General features: G+C 50.2%; 2 protein-coding genes across 2 annotated transcripts in view; one reads left to right on the plus strand and one right to left on the minus strand.

The window, feature by feature from the left end:
- LOC149865316 (uncharacterized) overlaps nt 1–16,758 on the plus strand; it is a 180,631-nt gene that overhangs the window by 90,232 nt on the left and 73,641 nt on the right. The gene's annotated exons all lie outside the window — the stretch shown is intronic.
- Nucleotides 136–11,524, minus strand: LOC149865320 (uncharacterized). Its single transcript, XM_090041300.1, is given in 3 exon segments — nt 136–2,222; nt 2,225–3,682; nt 10,545–11,524. Coding segments are annotated over 2 exon segments (1,959 nt in total). The 5' UTR covers nt 3,258–3,682; nt 10,545–11,524; the 3' UTR covers nt 136–1,296.

The raw sequence follows: 16,758 nt of genomic DNA on the forward strand, positions 1-16,758 counted from the left end.
TGCTCCTTGGGTCACCAGGTGCTGTAGCACGGGCTCCAAGTGAAGGACATACGCTGAAAGAGTCTCACCCTTGCACTGGAAAGTTCCCAGCAATCGCAGTACACCCCCACCCCCCCACCACTTTCTGTGCATTGGCCAAAAGCATCCTGAAGGACCTGCCTGCATTGCTGGGTGGTGATAGCAGGGCTCCGGAGTTTGGCTGTCCTCACAACCCCAACGGCAGGCTGCCTCAGGACCTCCAGCAGACGGCGTCGCTTATCCTCATCAGGTATTTGCCAAGTCAGTAAAGTCTCTTGAATATGGGAGAGCCAAGAGTCAAATCCTTCCTCCCCTGCAGGGACTGGCAGGGCTCCCGAGAAACTCTGGAGTCTCTTATAGGCTGCCGGTCCCTGGAGGAGTGGGTCACCTCCCGCAGAGTCTGCTGGAAAACCCGCACCCATCTGGGGTAGCTGCAGTGGCAGCAGTTTGCCCCGCTCCCCCCTGCACAGTCCCATCGCTCCCAGGCTGGTAAGGCAGACTGGTCGGCATTGGACATGTCTCCTTGTGGCTCTCGCTCTCTCTCTCTCTCTTTCTACAAGGGTACACAGTGCTTGAATAATATTCTAGCACCCACCCGTCGTCTCGGGAAAAGTATGACCACACTTGCGGTCAGGGCTCCAACAGGCTGGACGCGGTGATGAACCCTGTGCCATTGTTCAAATGTTGCCCGTACCCCCTCGGACTCGGTTATTGCCTCAGCACTCCCTAACCCGGCAACCGAGTTGTAGCCAACTAAGTTTCCATCGGCCTCCCCTAGTGGGACCGGGGAATGGACGGCCTGAGATGCCCAATAAACTTACTTCTGCTTAGAGGTGTGGGGGCGGGGGGAAGGAAAAGTCCTTTGTAAATCCAGATTAGAACTGGTCTGATAAGTGCTGAGCTGGGTGTGGGGGTTGATGAGCATTTGGAGCACAGCTTCCCCACCATGCCGTGCTCCCTGCTTCGCTGATCCCAGAATTCACTGCAGTCTCTGCTTCAGGCTTTCTGTTCTCCATCTCTCATGTAGATGAATGGTCATCTGTTCCCATCTCAGATGCAAATGAGACCTAGGGCAGTTGTTGCACTCTTGTCACCCTTATCTGGAGGGTTTTAGGTGTGTCTTGCACTGCATCTTCATCAGTTCTGTTTAGGTGGGGGGGGGCGATTCTTTGTGAGTCAGACAGTCTGCGTCCTGTGTCAGGGCTCCCCCACAACATGGAGCGGACAGGGAACAATTCCCCCCGTTGATGGGGTGCTTCCGCTGAGCGAGTATCCCCATCACATCTTTGCTCCATGGTACTGGTTCTGATCTTCTATCCATTGCAATCGTCGCATCAGTCTCTGGATCCAGCAAACTGGTAGCATTAGACCAATCACTAGTATAATTTGAAAACTAATAATTACTACAGTGGGGTGAAGCATGACATTTAAAAGTCCTGTTGCATTGGGACTCCATCCAAACAAAACCTCCCACCAGGAGTGATGGCCGGCATTTTTAACTGTAGCTGCTAGCTTAGAGATCTCCTGATTGTGGTGCTGAATCTCGAGTTTGCCATTCTCTCCCAAAGTTTTGAGTCTTTGCAGTTCAGCTTGTAAAGAGGGATGAGTTAATAGATTCTTAATGGTGATGAGACCCATTCCTAGTAAAATGGGGGACACCTCTTTGTAGAGCTCAGGGTAGGCATTCAAATGTTGTATGGTCCATACAGGTACAGTAAACTTAAGATCACAAGTAACAATGGTGGTTGCGTTACAGAAACAGCGATTAATATAAGGCACCATAGGTTGAATCCAATATCCATTAATTAATACAATATCACATCTTGTTCTCATGCACACACATGCTTTACCCACATAAACAATAGCAGATTCCCTTTCTCGGAAAACATTGAAGGAACAGTGAGACTTGTTCCCAGGTTTTGGGAAAAAACATTCATCATGCTCCTCCAATGCTTGGTCTTCACAGGTATAACCCAAAGCTTCTTTTCTCCTACACCCTTTTACATTTACGGTTTTCCATGTATTATCTTTCTGCCAGGCCCAAGTGTTATGATCCCTGGAGTACATCACGGAGCTATCATCAATTTGCAATCCTAATGGGACTACTGGGTGGATTCTTCTAACTTCCTTGCCTGCCACAGTTATAAGGAATAACTGCAAGCTTTGCTGGTGGTGAATGTACGAAGCGTTAACTAATCTCCACAGGGCTGGAGGACTAATTCTTCCTCTGTTGCATGGGGCCGAATCAGGTTGATTGCTTCCATGGGAATTTGTCCCATCATGGCTTGCCGAATCATTCCCATGATGACATTTTGGGTGAGAGCCTGAGCTTGCTCACATGCTAAAGCCAATGATACATTATTTTGGAGAGACTGTACACCAGACATCAATAACTTTTCATCCCCTTCTATGAGGTCTTCCCACCCAGGAAATACTTTACTTATTAGCTGTTGTTCCTCGCTTAACATTTTTAAAGATGTGGTTAATGGAGTTCCCATTTTCCCCATATTTTCAGTGGCATATGACAGTTTCTTGGCAAGAACTTCTATATTTGCAGCATCAGTTAAAGAGACTCCTGCTCCTACTGGTGCAATCCAATCACTTAATTCCCTTTTTACCTTATTTACATGGTTAACTCCTTGCCACAGTTTTACCCATTCATTCCAACCTTTATGGCTAGTTTCAATTAGGGGAGCACATATAGGTGCAATGTGAGAGATATTCATGCCCTTTAAATAGATTTGGACTTCCTTTAAAGATGTCTGAGGTTGAAGAACCAATTGTTCTTGGTGATCCCATTTTAGTATGTGGGGTCCTGAAATTGGGGCCCTTAAATGTTGGAGGGAAGCAAGGTCTGTGATTAGAGGATCAAGGTGTAAAACTGTTTTCTGTTGCTGGCCCACTTCTCCCCTATACAGTCCTGGCTCATAGAACTCTTCAGAAAAGGCCATCTGCCCGTAGAATTTAAACCAAATTGTTGGCATGAGCTTGTCACAGTGTGTGCCATTTAATGGGACTACCCAGTCTGGGGGACCTTGTTGGACCAGGTTATATCCAGCTAAAGTCCAATTCAGTGGTACCCAGGTCGTAAGGAACTGTGTTATATTTTTGCCTGTTGGTGTGCTTAGCGATAGCTGCAGTTTATCGCCTGGTAATGGAGGTGTCTGAGTCCCGATTACAGTAATGACACGGAGAGGCATGGTCACTCCGCACACAGCAGAGGAAACTAGGGCTACCATGCACCCTTGGCTGTGCCTATCCTTTGCAATGCTATTCCTGGTTGTCTGTGGCGGTACAGATTCCTCTCGAGTCCATGAAGGCTTACAGAAGACTGGACTGGAGCCGGGGATGGCCTTAGTTCCACAGCGAAACTGGAGTGGCTTCCCCGTGGCACTCTGTGTGCCATTGGCAAAGCTTTGCCGGGGCAGCCTGGGGCGAGGTTAGCAGCGTAGAACTGGTCGCGGCGCTGTAGGGCCAGGGGGCTGCTTCCATTTCCATAAAATCCATGCATGTGGCACAGCCATTTTATTTCCCGGGCTCCAACTGGCACACACTTCCAGAGTTTCAGAGGCATTGCAGGTTCAGAATAGAGTCTGGACATCAGACTCCAGATACAGCAGGGTTTTGGTGCAGCTATGGGACATCAGAGTTCATGTCTGGAGACCTGTGAGGGGACAGAGAAAAGAAAAACAAACTCTCACACTCCCCCCGTATATACTGGGAGAAGCTGGGATCACATTGCAGGGTAAGAGTGGAGCATTGATCTACGAGAGGGCGGCCATAACAAGTTGAGCACTCCTCTGGCCTTTTCCTGCCTCAGCATCGGGGTAGGCACTGACAAGCCTATCCGATGCGTATTTTCCAACGGCTCAAAGCCGTTCCTTCCTGCTAGCCGAGAAGGGTGGCCGGCAGGATAGAGAAGACTGTTTACCCTATTCCTTGAGGGTCCGGTGGTTTACCCTTCCATTCTTTGAGCTGTGAAGAATGAAACCATTTTCCCCAAGCTTTTCTACCTTTTCCGTTCGGATTTCAACCTGGTAAACGTTGGGGCTGGCTCTATTCAGAATAAAGCAAGGACTATCCCAGGTGTGAGTCAGAGAGTGCTCCTTCGCTGAAAACCTCCTAGACATTACTGGTTGGCCTATTTCCCATATTAAAGGAGGTTTTCCCCATCCTAGCTTCTTGTCTGTGTTTTGCTGTATTATGCCTAGCTGTGTTGCCACTTGCTTGTGTAGCGCAGCTATTGTTTCCACAAGGGTCTGTACCCACTCATCTGCCACCACCTTCCCTTCCCAGGCACTGGGCAGCTCTACTCCCAACCACCAGCTTTCAGGCGTGCGCAGGTGCCGTCCAGTGATGACCTCAAAGGGAGTGTACTCATGTATTGCCTTAGAGCCTCTTAGAGCCATCAAGATGACTGGTAACTTTTCATCCCAACCTTTTCCTGAGCTTTTTACCTGATTTCTCAAAGCTTCCTTCAGAGTACGATTGGTTCGGTCTACTTGTCCAGAGGACTCAGGGTGTCCGGCTATGTGGAAACGTTGCTTAAATGCTCTTGCATAACATCCCCCACAAAATGAGATCCTAAATCTGAATCAATCACTCGGGGAATTCCCATTCTTGAGAAGACTATGTTGAAAAGCTGTTTAGCAGTGACAGAGGCAGTGTTGATTTTAGTAGGGGTGGCTTCCACCCATTTAGAGAAGGGGTCTACTATTACCAGGCAGTATTTATTCCCTCTACTCATGGTGGGCAAAGGACCTATATAACCTATTTGAATCCGGGACCAAGGACCCTCTATTCTTTGATGCCCCAATGCATTCTTTTGAACGTGGGGATCAGCATTAACCATGGCACATTGTAAGCAATTATCACACCATTGATCTACATCTGCTTTCATGCCTGGCCACCAGCCTGTATCTTTAATCCTATTCAAGGTACCCTGTTTCCCTTTATGCCCTTGCTCATGCACAAACTGAATCAGGTCTCCCCGTACCTGGCTGGGGATTACCCCGTGCCTTTGACCATCTGTATTCACGGCCCACCAGACATTATCAAACTGCTCAATCTTGTACTTGCCAGTGAGATCTTTTCCTGCTTTGGCTAGGGACTGGATTTCTGTATCCCATCCTGAAGGATACTTAAGTCTAAGGTATCTATTCCTTTCCCTAAAGTTTGTCTCCGGGTAGTTACTGCTTCTATTTTCTTTACCTGGTCTGTGCCTTCAGTGTGGCTACTAGTAGCAGCAGCCTTGGCTAAAGTATCAGCTTTACTGTTCCAGTGTGCTTCTTCTGAGTGATTTTTCTGATGCCCCTTGGTGCGAGTTACCCAGGTATCCCCAGTTCTTTCTCTGATCAGGTCAGCAAATTGTCTCCATTTGTCTGAATGAGAAATGGGGCGCCCATCTGCAGCTACCATCTCTCTAGCTAACCAAAGTGGGAGCCACACAGTGATTGCTCTGGCTGTCCAGTCAGAGTCAGTATAAATAGCAACAGAAGTGTCCCGAGATTCATAAGCTAGGACGGCTTTGACTGCCTCTACTTCAGCTGCCTGGGCAGAATGGGGGCGAGCTGGTCCTTGGAGCCCCTCTCCGTCATCTATGCGGATGGCTCCGTACCCTGTGTGGGGATGCCCCTTATGGTAGAAGCTTGATCCATCTGTAAACCAAACTACAAGCCCCTTCTGTTGTGCATCTGCAAGCCTTTTGCCTCCCTGGACAGGCCATTCAAGGTGTTTTAGAAGAGGGAGGGGGCAGGTGTGCTCCTCTCCTTCTATGATTAATCCATATGGGGCTGGTGAAACAACTTGCTCTTTTTTAAACTCTACTCCTTGGTTTGCTAGGGCGAGAGTCCACCGAGCAATGCATGGGTTAGAGACCTGGCCATCTTGTATTTTCCCTGATATGATGTACTTAAGAGGGGAATGCACAGTCTGAACAGTGACTTTGACCCTCCAATAATAAATTCCCAATGCGCAAGGCTCCAGACCAAGGCTCCTTTTCACAGGGGGTAAAGCCTTGCTCTGTTTGATTTAAGAGCCTGGAGGCATATGCAATGACTCGGAGCTTAGCACATTGCTTTTGACTACGAGTGGCTCCAATGCTTGTTTCGGAAGAGGCCAACTGAATCACAAAAGGAAGGCCAGAGTCTGGATACGCCAGTGCTGGAGCACAAGCTAAATCTTGTTTTAAGGTAGCCAGGGCAGTTTGTTGGTCTGCTCCCCATTCCCAACTCCTGTTTTTCTTTAATAATTTGTACAGAGGCTTAGCTTTGTCAGAGAACATTTCAGTGAACTCTCTGGAGAAGTTAACAGTTCCCAAAAGAGCTCGCAGAGAGTGTGTGTCTGTGGGAGCAGGCAGCTTTCCTGTTGTCTCTACCCTTTGCTGATCTGGAGACCTGCCATCCTCTCCAAGACACACACCCCGGTATTTCACTTGTTGCTGCACCAACTGAGCCTTTTCTCTATTCACCTTAAATCCAGTTTCCTGTACTATAGTCAGCACCTCCTTAGTGATTTCTCTGTTCATTTCTGAAGTGGGGGTGTGTATCAAAATGTCATCCACGTATGAAATCACGTGTGAGTGGTGTTTAGGGCTCAAACGGTTCCACATCTTAGTGGCATGGGCATGACAAATACTAGGGGAAGAATGGAAACCTTGGGGAGTTCGGCCGAAGGCGTATTGTTGTCCCCTATAGGTAAAAGCAAACTTACACCAACATGAAGGATGGAGGGGGATAGCCATGAAAGCATTAGCCAAAGCGATTACAGAGAACCATTTGGAGCCAGCTGCTACTGCTGCCAAGATTTCATTGTATTTAGCTACTACAGGAGCAGTGGCCGGGGTGGCTGCATTTAAGGCACGGAAATCTATTGTCAGTCTATAAGTGACCCCGTCCGCTTTAAGGACTGGCCATACTGGAGAATTGCAAATACTTTGCGTAGGCACAAGCACTCCTTGTTCTAAGAGACTGTCTATGGTATCCTTAATGCCTTCCTCTGCTGCAGCTGGGTATTTATACTGCCTCTGAGGAGGGGGATCTTGTCCTTCAATCAAAACTTCAGCATTTATTTTTCCACACTCAGCCTTATGTTTGGTCCACAACCTGGGAAATTCCTGTACCCATGAATCACTAAGGGAGGTTAGGGTGGCAGTAGGTGCTTTTATGGCAGCACAACGATGCACAGCAGAGACTTCTGCAGATCCTCCTTTTACCTTCCATAACACCCCGTTAGCTAGATCTCCAGTTAGCTGAAATGCCTGGAGGAAAGGAGCTCCTCGGATTCCCTTCTCATTGCCCTCATGAGCACAGCACTCCACTTTTCCTTGCAATCTGTCAACTTGCAAGGGCACATCCTGCCAGACAGGAGCTTCCTGAATTTCTCCCCCATATCCACTGAGCTGAACATGTTTCGTGGTGGGTCTCCCTCCAGAGAGCCACTGGGGACTTAGAATATTTACAGAAGATCCAGTGTCCACTAGCAAGTGGGCTAACACCCCTGGGTTCCCCACCGTCGCCCTCACAGTGCGTCTCCCCCGTACGTCACACTGAAGTCTTGCGACCAGCTGGGGAGGCCCGAGGAGAACCGGGCACCCCACTGATCAGCAGACTCGCCCTGGAGACTGCACTCGGGAGAGGAGGCCGGGGTCTGGCGCTGACCGGGAGCGGGTGCACGGGATGCACTCTGTACTGGGGCAGTGGGCTGAGGGGGTGCTCCCTGCATTAGCTCTGCTCTCCGTACGGCTTGAGACAAGGCATTAATCAGGACACTAATGGGCTGGCGATCACATTTTCCCATATCCTCCCCTAAATTCACTAGCTCTTTCCAAATCATTCTCCTAAAAGACTCCTTGGGTTGTCGTTGCCCAGGGTTGTGAGGCAAAGGGGGATTAGAATTGGGAGGGCGACTGGCAGAGTGAGGACCATTATTTGCAAGGGTGACAGCCTGCACAGGCTCTGATGTAATCTTTTTGCCTGCTTGCCTCTTTAAGACACCAGTCTCTCGCAGCAAATCTCCTGCCTGTTTGGTTTTCGCCACTAGTTCATTCCAGGTTATGTGGTCTAGATCCACAACCCCTATGGTCATTTTTGTCTGGGAATTTAACCCTGCATAGGTGCTCTGTATTAATTCAGGTCCCTGGTACTGGAGAGTGATAACCCCGTTCTCTTCTGTCAGGGGTAATGAATCCAAGAGAGCTGCTAGCATTTTTTTTCAGATCAGGTGAGACTCTGGGGCTTCTCCTGGCTTCTGCTCTTCCAGTACATACAATTTCCTAAGGGAAGAAGCAGGCAGTAATATTTTAAGAGCGCTTATCATCCATTCCTGGGGTCCAGGAGCAGTTCGCTCCCAAGACCCTATGCCCATGTCTAGAGCGTCTGCATCACAAGGGGAGGCACACAGCTGAGCCAACTGAGTTAAGTCTGTGCCATCAGCAGAGGGGTACATTTGCCAAACATGAGCCAGCCATGCAATAGCAGTGTCTCGGTTCAGTGGCCCCAGTCTCTCAGCAATAGCCTTGGCTTGACTGGGAGACCATCTCACTATGTCACTGACTATCTCCGTTGTGGGCATATAATCTCCTGCAACTAGGTGTTTAACCTCCTTTGCGGTAACAGGGGCAACATTATGAAAGTGGGGCCAATCGGGGTTGAATGGGCTTTTGGGGACTGCATCAGGGAGTATCTCTACTTTCCCAGGGGACTCAAAACCACAATCCTCTCTCAACCTTACAGCTGCCACCACTCCCTTATGAGCACTGAGTTGGGCATGCAATTTACTGATCTCTGCCTCACACTTCTGATGACTTGCTGCTGTCTTTGCTGCCTTGTTTTCCTCCACCAGGAAACGAGTTGCAGCTCTGGCTTCTTCTAACAACACTTTGGTGTGTGTTAATTCTTTCTTATACAACTCTAAAGTCTTGCTGGCCTTGTCTCTGTCTTCCTGTATATCTCTAAGCAAAGTTACCAGTTTAAGCTTTTCTGCTACAAAATCACACCCACTTATCTCACAATCTTGCAAACGCTGTTGTAACTGTTCTTTTTCAAGCTCCAATTCCTGCTTCCCCTTCAACATTTCAATCATTTCCAAACATGCATAAAACAATGCCCAGGCAGCAGCTGCATCTTTTGCACTACTACGTGGCTTAAGAGTGGTGCAATACTGTTCAAAACTCAAACCTGCCTCAATCAGGGGATTCTCACCCTTGAAGCACCCTTTTTCCCAGGGACATTTTCCCGTCTTCATTACCCATCTCTCTAACCTGCAGGATTTCTCCTGTCTCGAATGAGCAGCTAAAGGGGTTTTTCCAGACATCTCCATTTCCCTTATCATACTAGTGCTCACTATCAAAAAGTCTCTTTTACACAGTCACGTAGTTTTTACACTGACACAGTATTACTCCACAATCTTAGTTCTAAAGCACAGCTCTTAATTCTATAGCACAGTCTTAAAGGTATTCCAGCACAGTTCTTAACTTAAAAGTTACAGAAGGTTCTGAGAGAGGGACCTTGCTGAAGGAGCTTGGTCTGACAAGAAAGAAGAGAGAGAGAGAAAAGGGAAAGGAAAAAAAAGGAAAAAAAAAAGGAAAGTAAAGCTTTCAGACTGGTGCCTCAGTTTACCACTCTGCAGCAAATACCCAACAATTACCACGTGATTAGAGCCACTTGCTGCCCGAATTCTCCACCAATTTTGTTACCAGATTTGCCTGCTACTTTGGGGTGTGCTCATTTATTAGGACTAGGGTCTTGGTGATTCTATCAATGTGCTGCTTGTGTTACTTGTGTTTCTGTATGGAGCTGTATCTCTCCCTTCTGCAAGCCCTCACCCCCACTGGAGCTATCTTAAAAACTCAGTTCAGTGGGGCTGGGTTCCTCCAGTCCCCAAATCAGTCATACACACACAGATTAATGTGACACGCCTGACCTGGCCGGGTTGATCAGCATGGACAGGCTGACACCCTCATATGCCAAGAGTCAGTTCATCAGAGCAACAATAAACTACAGTCAGACATAAGCACACACTTAAACAGAATACCTCTGAATCCGGCTGGGTGTCCAGATGACACCCCCATGGGCCAGCGTTCAGTTCATCAGGGCACGTCTGAGTCAAACTGGGTCAATCAGCCTGTACAAGCTGATCCCCTGATGTGTTTCGAACTCAGCACTTCCCAATCTTTTAGTCTCTTGATGAGCAGACCCCACAGTATTTCTGGGCTTCACAGGGATCTTTAGCTTAGGTAAGAGGGGCGTTGCTACAGAGCAAGTGGGGAAAGAGAAGTAAAGAAAGTGAAATATACCCAGTTAACACCAGTTTGACTATCAAAGTTATTTATTGCTAAGTAGATGAAATATATATTGACACTAGTAGTGATAGACATGCAAAGGAAAAACAAACACAAACAGTCACAGTATACCCTGGTTTCACTAAGTATTTGGGGAAACTTAGCTCAAGCTTAACTAATACAGTTCAAGTTCAGAAATCTGTGCTTAGAGAGAGAGAGGAGAAAAGAGAGAGAGCTGGGATCTCACCAGTCCCAGGCACTCGGGCTGCAGAGCCGACAGGTCAAAGTTCTCAGCACGATCCTTGAAGGGAGACGATCTGCCTCCTGCCGCCTCTCCAGAAGAAAGCGAGTGGTGTCAGCACACACTGCTGCTTCTATTACAGATTTGTATACCCCCAGTTCAGCTTCTTTCAGGCATTCTCAATAGTGTAAATCAAATTGTCCTCTCTATTGACAAGGGGTTATCTGGGTGGAACATCTCAGGAACTTGATTGATACTCAGGAAACACCTACTTGGAGCCAGCTTGACATTCCTATGGATAGCAGATATACTTGATGGGATCTCTCCTGGTGTCTCCAGAAACAATAGATTGCAGCATCAGGGTTTGGGATTTTTACTTGCTGTGAACAAGCCTCAGCTTAGCATGACTTCTCCAGATCTTACTATAGTCTTTTAACAGACTTAAGGCACTTATTGGAGTGTTCATAACCTGTTGTGGGGAGGACTTCCACCCGTCGTCTCGGGAAAAGTATGACAACACTTGTGGTCAGGGCTCCAACGGGCTGGACACGGTGATGAACCCTGTACCATTGTTCAAATGTTGCCCGTACCTCCTCTGACTCAGTTGTTGCCTCAGCGCTCCCTAACCCAGCAACCGAGTTTTAGCTGATTAAGTTTCCATCGGCCTCCCATAGTGGGACCGGGGAATGTACGGCCCGAGATGCCCAATAAACTTACTTTTGCTTAGAGGTGTGTATGGGGGCGGGGGAAGGAAAAGTCCTTTGTAGAGCCAGATTAGAACTGGTCTGATAAGTGCTGAGCTGGGTGTGGGGGTTGATGAGCATTTGGAGCACAGCTTCCCCATCATGCCGTGCTCCCTGCTTCGCTGATCCCAGAATTCACTGCAGTCTCTGCTTCAGGTTTTCTGTTCTCCATCTCTCATGTAAATGAATGGTCATCTGGTCCCATCTCAGGTGCAAATGAGACCTAGGGCAGTTGCACTCTTGTCACCCTTATCTGGAGGGATTTAGGTGCATCTCTCACTGCATCTTCATCAGTTCTGTTTAGGTGGGGGGCGCGATTCTTTGTGAGTCAGACAGTCTGTGTCCTGTGTCAGGGCTCCCCCAGAACATGGAGCTGACAGGTAACACTGGTCCCAGACAATCAAGGAAAGTGTCCATCCTGGGCACAGGGTATGCATCAGGGGTGGTGATAGCGTTCAGCTCCTGGTAGTCCACACAGAACTGGATGGACCCGTCCTGCTTCCGGACGAGTACCACCGGGCTGGCCCAGGGACTCACTGAAGGCCAGATTACCCCTAACTCCTCCATCTCTGTGATCTCTCGCATTATTGCTTGCTTCACATCCTCATTAATTGAGTACGGTCGGGAGTGTACAGGGCGATGGCTGCCCGTGTCTACGGAGTGCACCGCCAGGTCCGTTTTACCTGGTTGTTGGAGAACACTGTCCCAAAGTCTTTGAGTACCACAAGCAGCTTGTCCTTGTCCTGGGAGCAGGCAGTTCCTCTATTCCTGCCTCCCCATCCCAGTCACCGTACACGACCGGCTCCTCGGGGTCCTCGGGTGATCCTTCTACTGAGGAAATCCAGAGCACCGCATCCCCTCTATCGAAGTAAGGTTTAAGCATGTTCACATGAACAGTCTTAGGCTTGCTCCCACTCCTGGCCACAACATAGGTCTCATCACCCAGCTTGTCCAGGACAACATGAGGACCTTCCCAAGCGGTTTGCAGCTTGTCTGCCTTTAGTGGCAGGAAAACCATAACCTTATCACCGCGGTCAAAGGTACGCAAGCACGCCTTTTCATCGTACCAGGACCCTCTGCTTCTCCTGGGCCTGTCCAAGGGACTCTCGTGCCACTTTCATCATGTCAGTCAGTGTCTGATGAAAGTTCAGCACATACTCCACCACGGAGGTCTTGGTGGGAGGGATTTTCCCTTCCCACTCCTCTCTCACCAGATCGAGAGGACCTCGGACTCGCCTCCCAAACATCAGTTCGAACTGGCGAGAACCCCGGGGACTCCTGGGGCACCTCCCGGGAAGCAAAGAGCAAATGCGGCAGTTTCTCATCCTGGTCATTGGGGTTCGAGTCCACATAGGCCTTAAGCATACCTTTCAAGGTCCCATTGAACCTCTCTACTAGCCCATTTGTCTGAGGGTAGGAGGCTGTGGTCTTGAGGTGTTTCACCCCACAGCACTCCCACAGGCACCTCATAGTTTCATAGTAGCTAGAGTCGGAAGGGACCTAGGTAGATCATCTAGTCCGACCCCCTGCCTTAGCAGGAAAGAGCACCGGGGTCAGATGACCCCGGCAAGGTGCTCATCTAACTTCCTTTTAAAAATCCCCAGGCTAGGAGCCTGCACCACTTCCCCTGGAAGCCGGTTCCAGGCCCTAGCTGCCCTGACTGTGAAGTAGCGCCTCCTAATATCTAATCTAAACCTACCCTCCGCCAGCTTGTGACCGTTATTCCTGGTCACTCCTGGCAGCACACGCGGGAACAGGGACTCCCCCAATACCTGCTGATCCCCCCTGACCAGTTTGTAGCAGGCCACAAGGTCCCCCCTTAACCTTCTCTTGTGGAGGCTAAACAGGTTCAGGTCCCGTAGCCTCTCCTCATAAGGCCTGCCCTGCTGACCCCTGATCATACGAGTGGTCATCACCTCTGCCAGGAAATTTCCACCCCAATCGGTCAGGATCTCAGAGGGAAAAGCCAACTGGCAGAAGATCTTGGTTAGGGCATCTGCAACCACAGGTGCCTCGGTGGAGGTCAGGGCAACTGCCTCCGGGTACCGAGTGGCAAAGTCCACTAGAGTCAGGATGTACCTTTTCCCTCTACGAGTCTTATGCCTCAGAGGGCCCACAATGTCTATCCCCACTCGTTGGAAGGGTTGATCGATGATAGGGAGGGGCTGTAGGGGAGCCTTGCTCTTGTCCCCACTTTTGCCCTTCCGCTGGCACGTCTCGCAAGATCAGCAGTAGTCCGTCACATTCTGGGCAATTCGGGGCCAATAAAAGTTTGCCTGCAGCTGCTGGCGTGCCCGTTCCCTGCCCATGGGACCAGCACACGGTAAATCGTGAGCCATGGAGAGCAATTGTTGTCTTTATTTGCGAGGTACTATGATCCAGTGATGGGGTTCCCAGGTCTGGGCGTGGCTCTTTGGCACCCACAACCAGTAGAGAAGTCCCTTATCCCAGATCTCCTGTTCCCTCTTCTCTGGGGTAAACTCACTCTCCTGCTCCTGAGCCGTCTGCCGGAGGTCCTCCAGGCTGGGGTCTGCCAGAACCTCCTGCTCGAACTCCTCTCGCCGGGCTAAGCTGTCCACAGAGAGTTCGGGGGCTCCTGCAGGGAGTGTGCCTTCACCCTCAGGTACTTCACTGGACTCCTCCCTGAGAGTCTCTCCTTCCTCTGCCACTGATGGACTAAACACCTCCCTGGGACTGTCACTTAGCCCCGCCTCGGGGTTGCTAGTTCCCTCAGGAACTGGTGTGCATTCACCCTTCGCTGGGGCCTCTCCCAGTGCAGCCAGTGGTGTGGCTGTCTCTTGGGGAGTTTCTAACCCTCCCAGTCTAGCGTTTTTGCTCTGCAGACGTGTCACCACATTGATGCGGTAGGGCTCTAGCTCTAGGGCCTGGTCCATCTCTCTGTGCAGGAGGTCTCGAGTAAGTATATCCCGTCCCACCAGGACGGGAGCTGGAGCCCCTTCCATCACACCCATTTCTACATGCATCACGCAGCCTCTCCACTCGATGGGTGGACAGGTTACCTGTATCTCAAATGGCGGAGACCCCACCCCTTGAATGGTAAGGGTCTTCCCTGGGATTATATCCGCAGGTGAAACCAGGTTGGCATCGATTAATGTCACGCTGGACCCCGTGTCCAGTTCCCCGATAAGGGTTCTCCCATTGACCGTTATCTTGGTCCGGTGGGGGGCCATCACCTCCTCTGGGTTTGTGATCCTATAGCAACAGGCACACCCCTCGGAGGGGCTCGGGTCTCCCCCCTCACTGCGTACAGCTGTTGCATGTCTGACGGGCTTGGGTTTGTGGCTTAACTTTGGGCAGTTGGGCTTGATGTGGCTCCCCACAGTTATAGCACCCCCTCTTTTCCGAATTGGGATGTTTAGTCGAATCAGGGGCTCCTTCTGCTCGGTCTGAGATGGCCCCTTTTCCCCTTTTGGACCTGGCCCTCCCTTCCCCCTCTCTGGACCCCTTTATGTTCCTTCCCAGAGTAGGGGGGCTTCTTGTCTGGCCCCTCACGATTAAGCAACAGCTGATCCACAATTTCAGCAGCCTCATGGACGGTTTTGGGGCCCCTGTCCTTGACTAGGGTTTTAACCTCCCTTGGACAGCAATAATAAAATTGGTCCAATGCCATGAGTTGGTACGTTTTCTCAGCAGTGTCAGCCTTGGCTCCCCCTACCCATTTAAGGAAAGCATCCCACATCAAGGCCACATAATCAGCCATTGACTTCTCCAGTTGTGGGCGGAGATTCCGGAATTTTTTCCGGAAATAGTCCAGCCCTAACTTGAACCTTGCAGCCACGGCCTGTTTAAATGTATCATAGTCCTCAGCTGCATCCATGGGCAGGCTGTTCAGGACCGCCGCCAGGTCGCCATCTACCAGAGCCGCTACGTGCAGCATATACTCCTCCTCAGGCACCTTCAACCGTCGGGCATGCTTTTCAAAGATGCTGAGGAATACGTCGGGGTCAGCTCCAGGTCTATAGCAAGTGAAGGCTGAGGAGTTCGGTTTGGGGCGTTCCCCAGGCACTCGCGGAGGGTCCGCACCTTCCCCGTTGGTCTGCAGATGGAGTACCTCTAGTTCGTGCTTGTGTTTGGCGTGAGTGCTGGGGAGTGCTGGCAATACAGACGGCCTGGGGGAGGCTGCACGTCTTGCACTGATGTGCAGCGCTGCTGGAGCCGTGACCCACCTCCATGCCTGCAGGCCCCGGGAGTTCCAGCAGCGGTGACAGCAGCCGGGCATGGAAACTGCACGCTGGCTCAGCTGGACCCTTCCATCCGTGAGGGTGGGAGTGAGGCAACGGGTTATGTTTGGGGCGGGGGGAGGCTGTACACACATGGGCACCTTGCTCCCACCCATTTGGGAGGAAGGGTTAGGCAGGGCACAATTGGTTTGTTGGTGGTTGCTGCAGGCTGGATGGGAGTGCTTGGCAGGCCTGCTTTAGTTTGGTATTCTTTCCATAAAAATTCTTTCCTACGGCCCAATGCCACAAGGAGGTGTTAGGCACTAACCCTCAAAACGATGAACTCATGTCCCCTCAGGGTGGGCTCAAAAGCAGCCCCCTGAAATGCAAAGGCCCCTGCCTTTTCACACTGCTGAGCACTACCCTTGAGTTCTTCAATGAGGAACCGGGTAGCTGCTTTCAGAGCGCAGTACAGCTGCACCTTGCTCCATATGTCCCAGTCTGGCACCTGCACAGCCTCTCCTGGTCGGTCCTCAACCACGATGCTCTCATATTGCTCAGTGGGCAGCCCATCCTGGCAGAGCAGGTCCCGGACTGTGTCCGCGGAGGATACTCGCCAAATCAGCTCCTCATGGCTCCAGTCAATAAGAAGTCCTGCTGGGTGAACAGGATGAGACAAAAAGAAAGAAGCCAGTTGCCGCAGTAGTCAGGCTATTTAGGACTGTTAGGGTTAGTATAGACTGCTTAGGGCTAATACGTGTTTAGGGCTCAACAATCAGTAGCCTGGAAAGGTAGAATCAAGTCTGTTAGTAAAGACCACCAGGCTAGACCTGGACCAGTTGTCCAGAACTGCCTTTTGGAAAGCACTAATAGGGGGTGAAGGCGACAGCTTAATACCTTATCATCTGGTGATAGCATTTCCTTGTTCAGTGAATATAGGAAGCAGCCACAACTAACACTCTCCTCTCAGCCTTGTCCTTCTCTAGGGACCACAGTCCCAAATGTGTGAGTGCAGTGGAGGGTTATTTGTGGGGGGACCGCAGAGCGAACCTTTGCAGATCTGACAACATTCATGCTCATCAGCAAAGGTTAGCTTGTTAGCAGAGTAGAATAATAGAGACTGGAGGAAAGTCGGAGAACCTCCCACATTCAAGGAGACCCACTGCAAGCCTGCACACTGCCTTCCTCCTGCATCTCCCAGCTGTGGGTAGATAGACAGGCATTGGAATAAGTGATAATTATTCTGTTTTGAGGCTGGGAATAATAAAAGCCCAGGGTCCACGTCTGTCACCTGCC

This window comes from Crocodylus siamensis, chromosome 4 (assembly GCF_052110815.1).
Source record: "Crocodylus siamensis isolate JL-2025a chromosome 4, ASM5211081v1, whole genome shotgun sequence".
NCBI classification, from domain to species: Eukaryota; Metazoa; Chordata; order Crocodylia; family Crocodylidae; genus Crocodylus; species Crocodylus siamensis.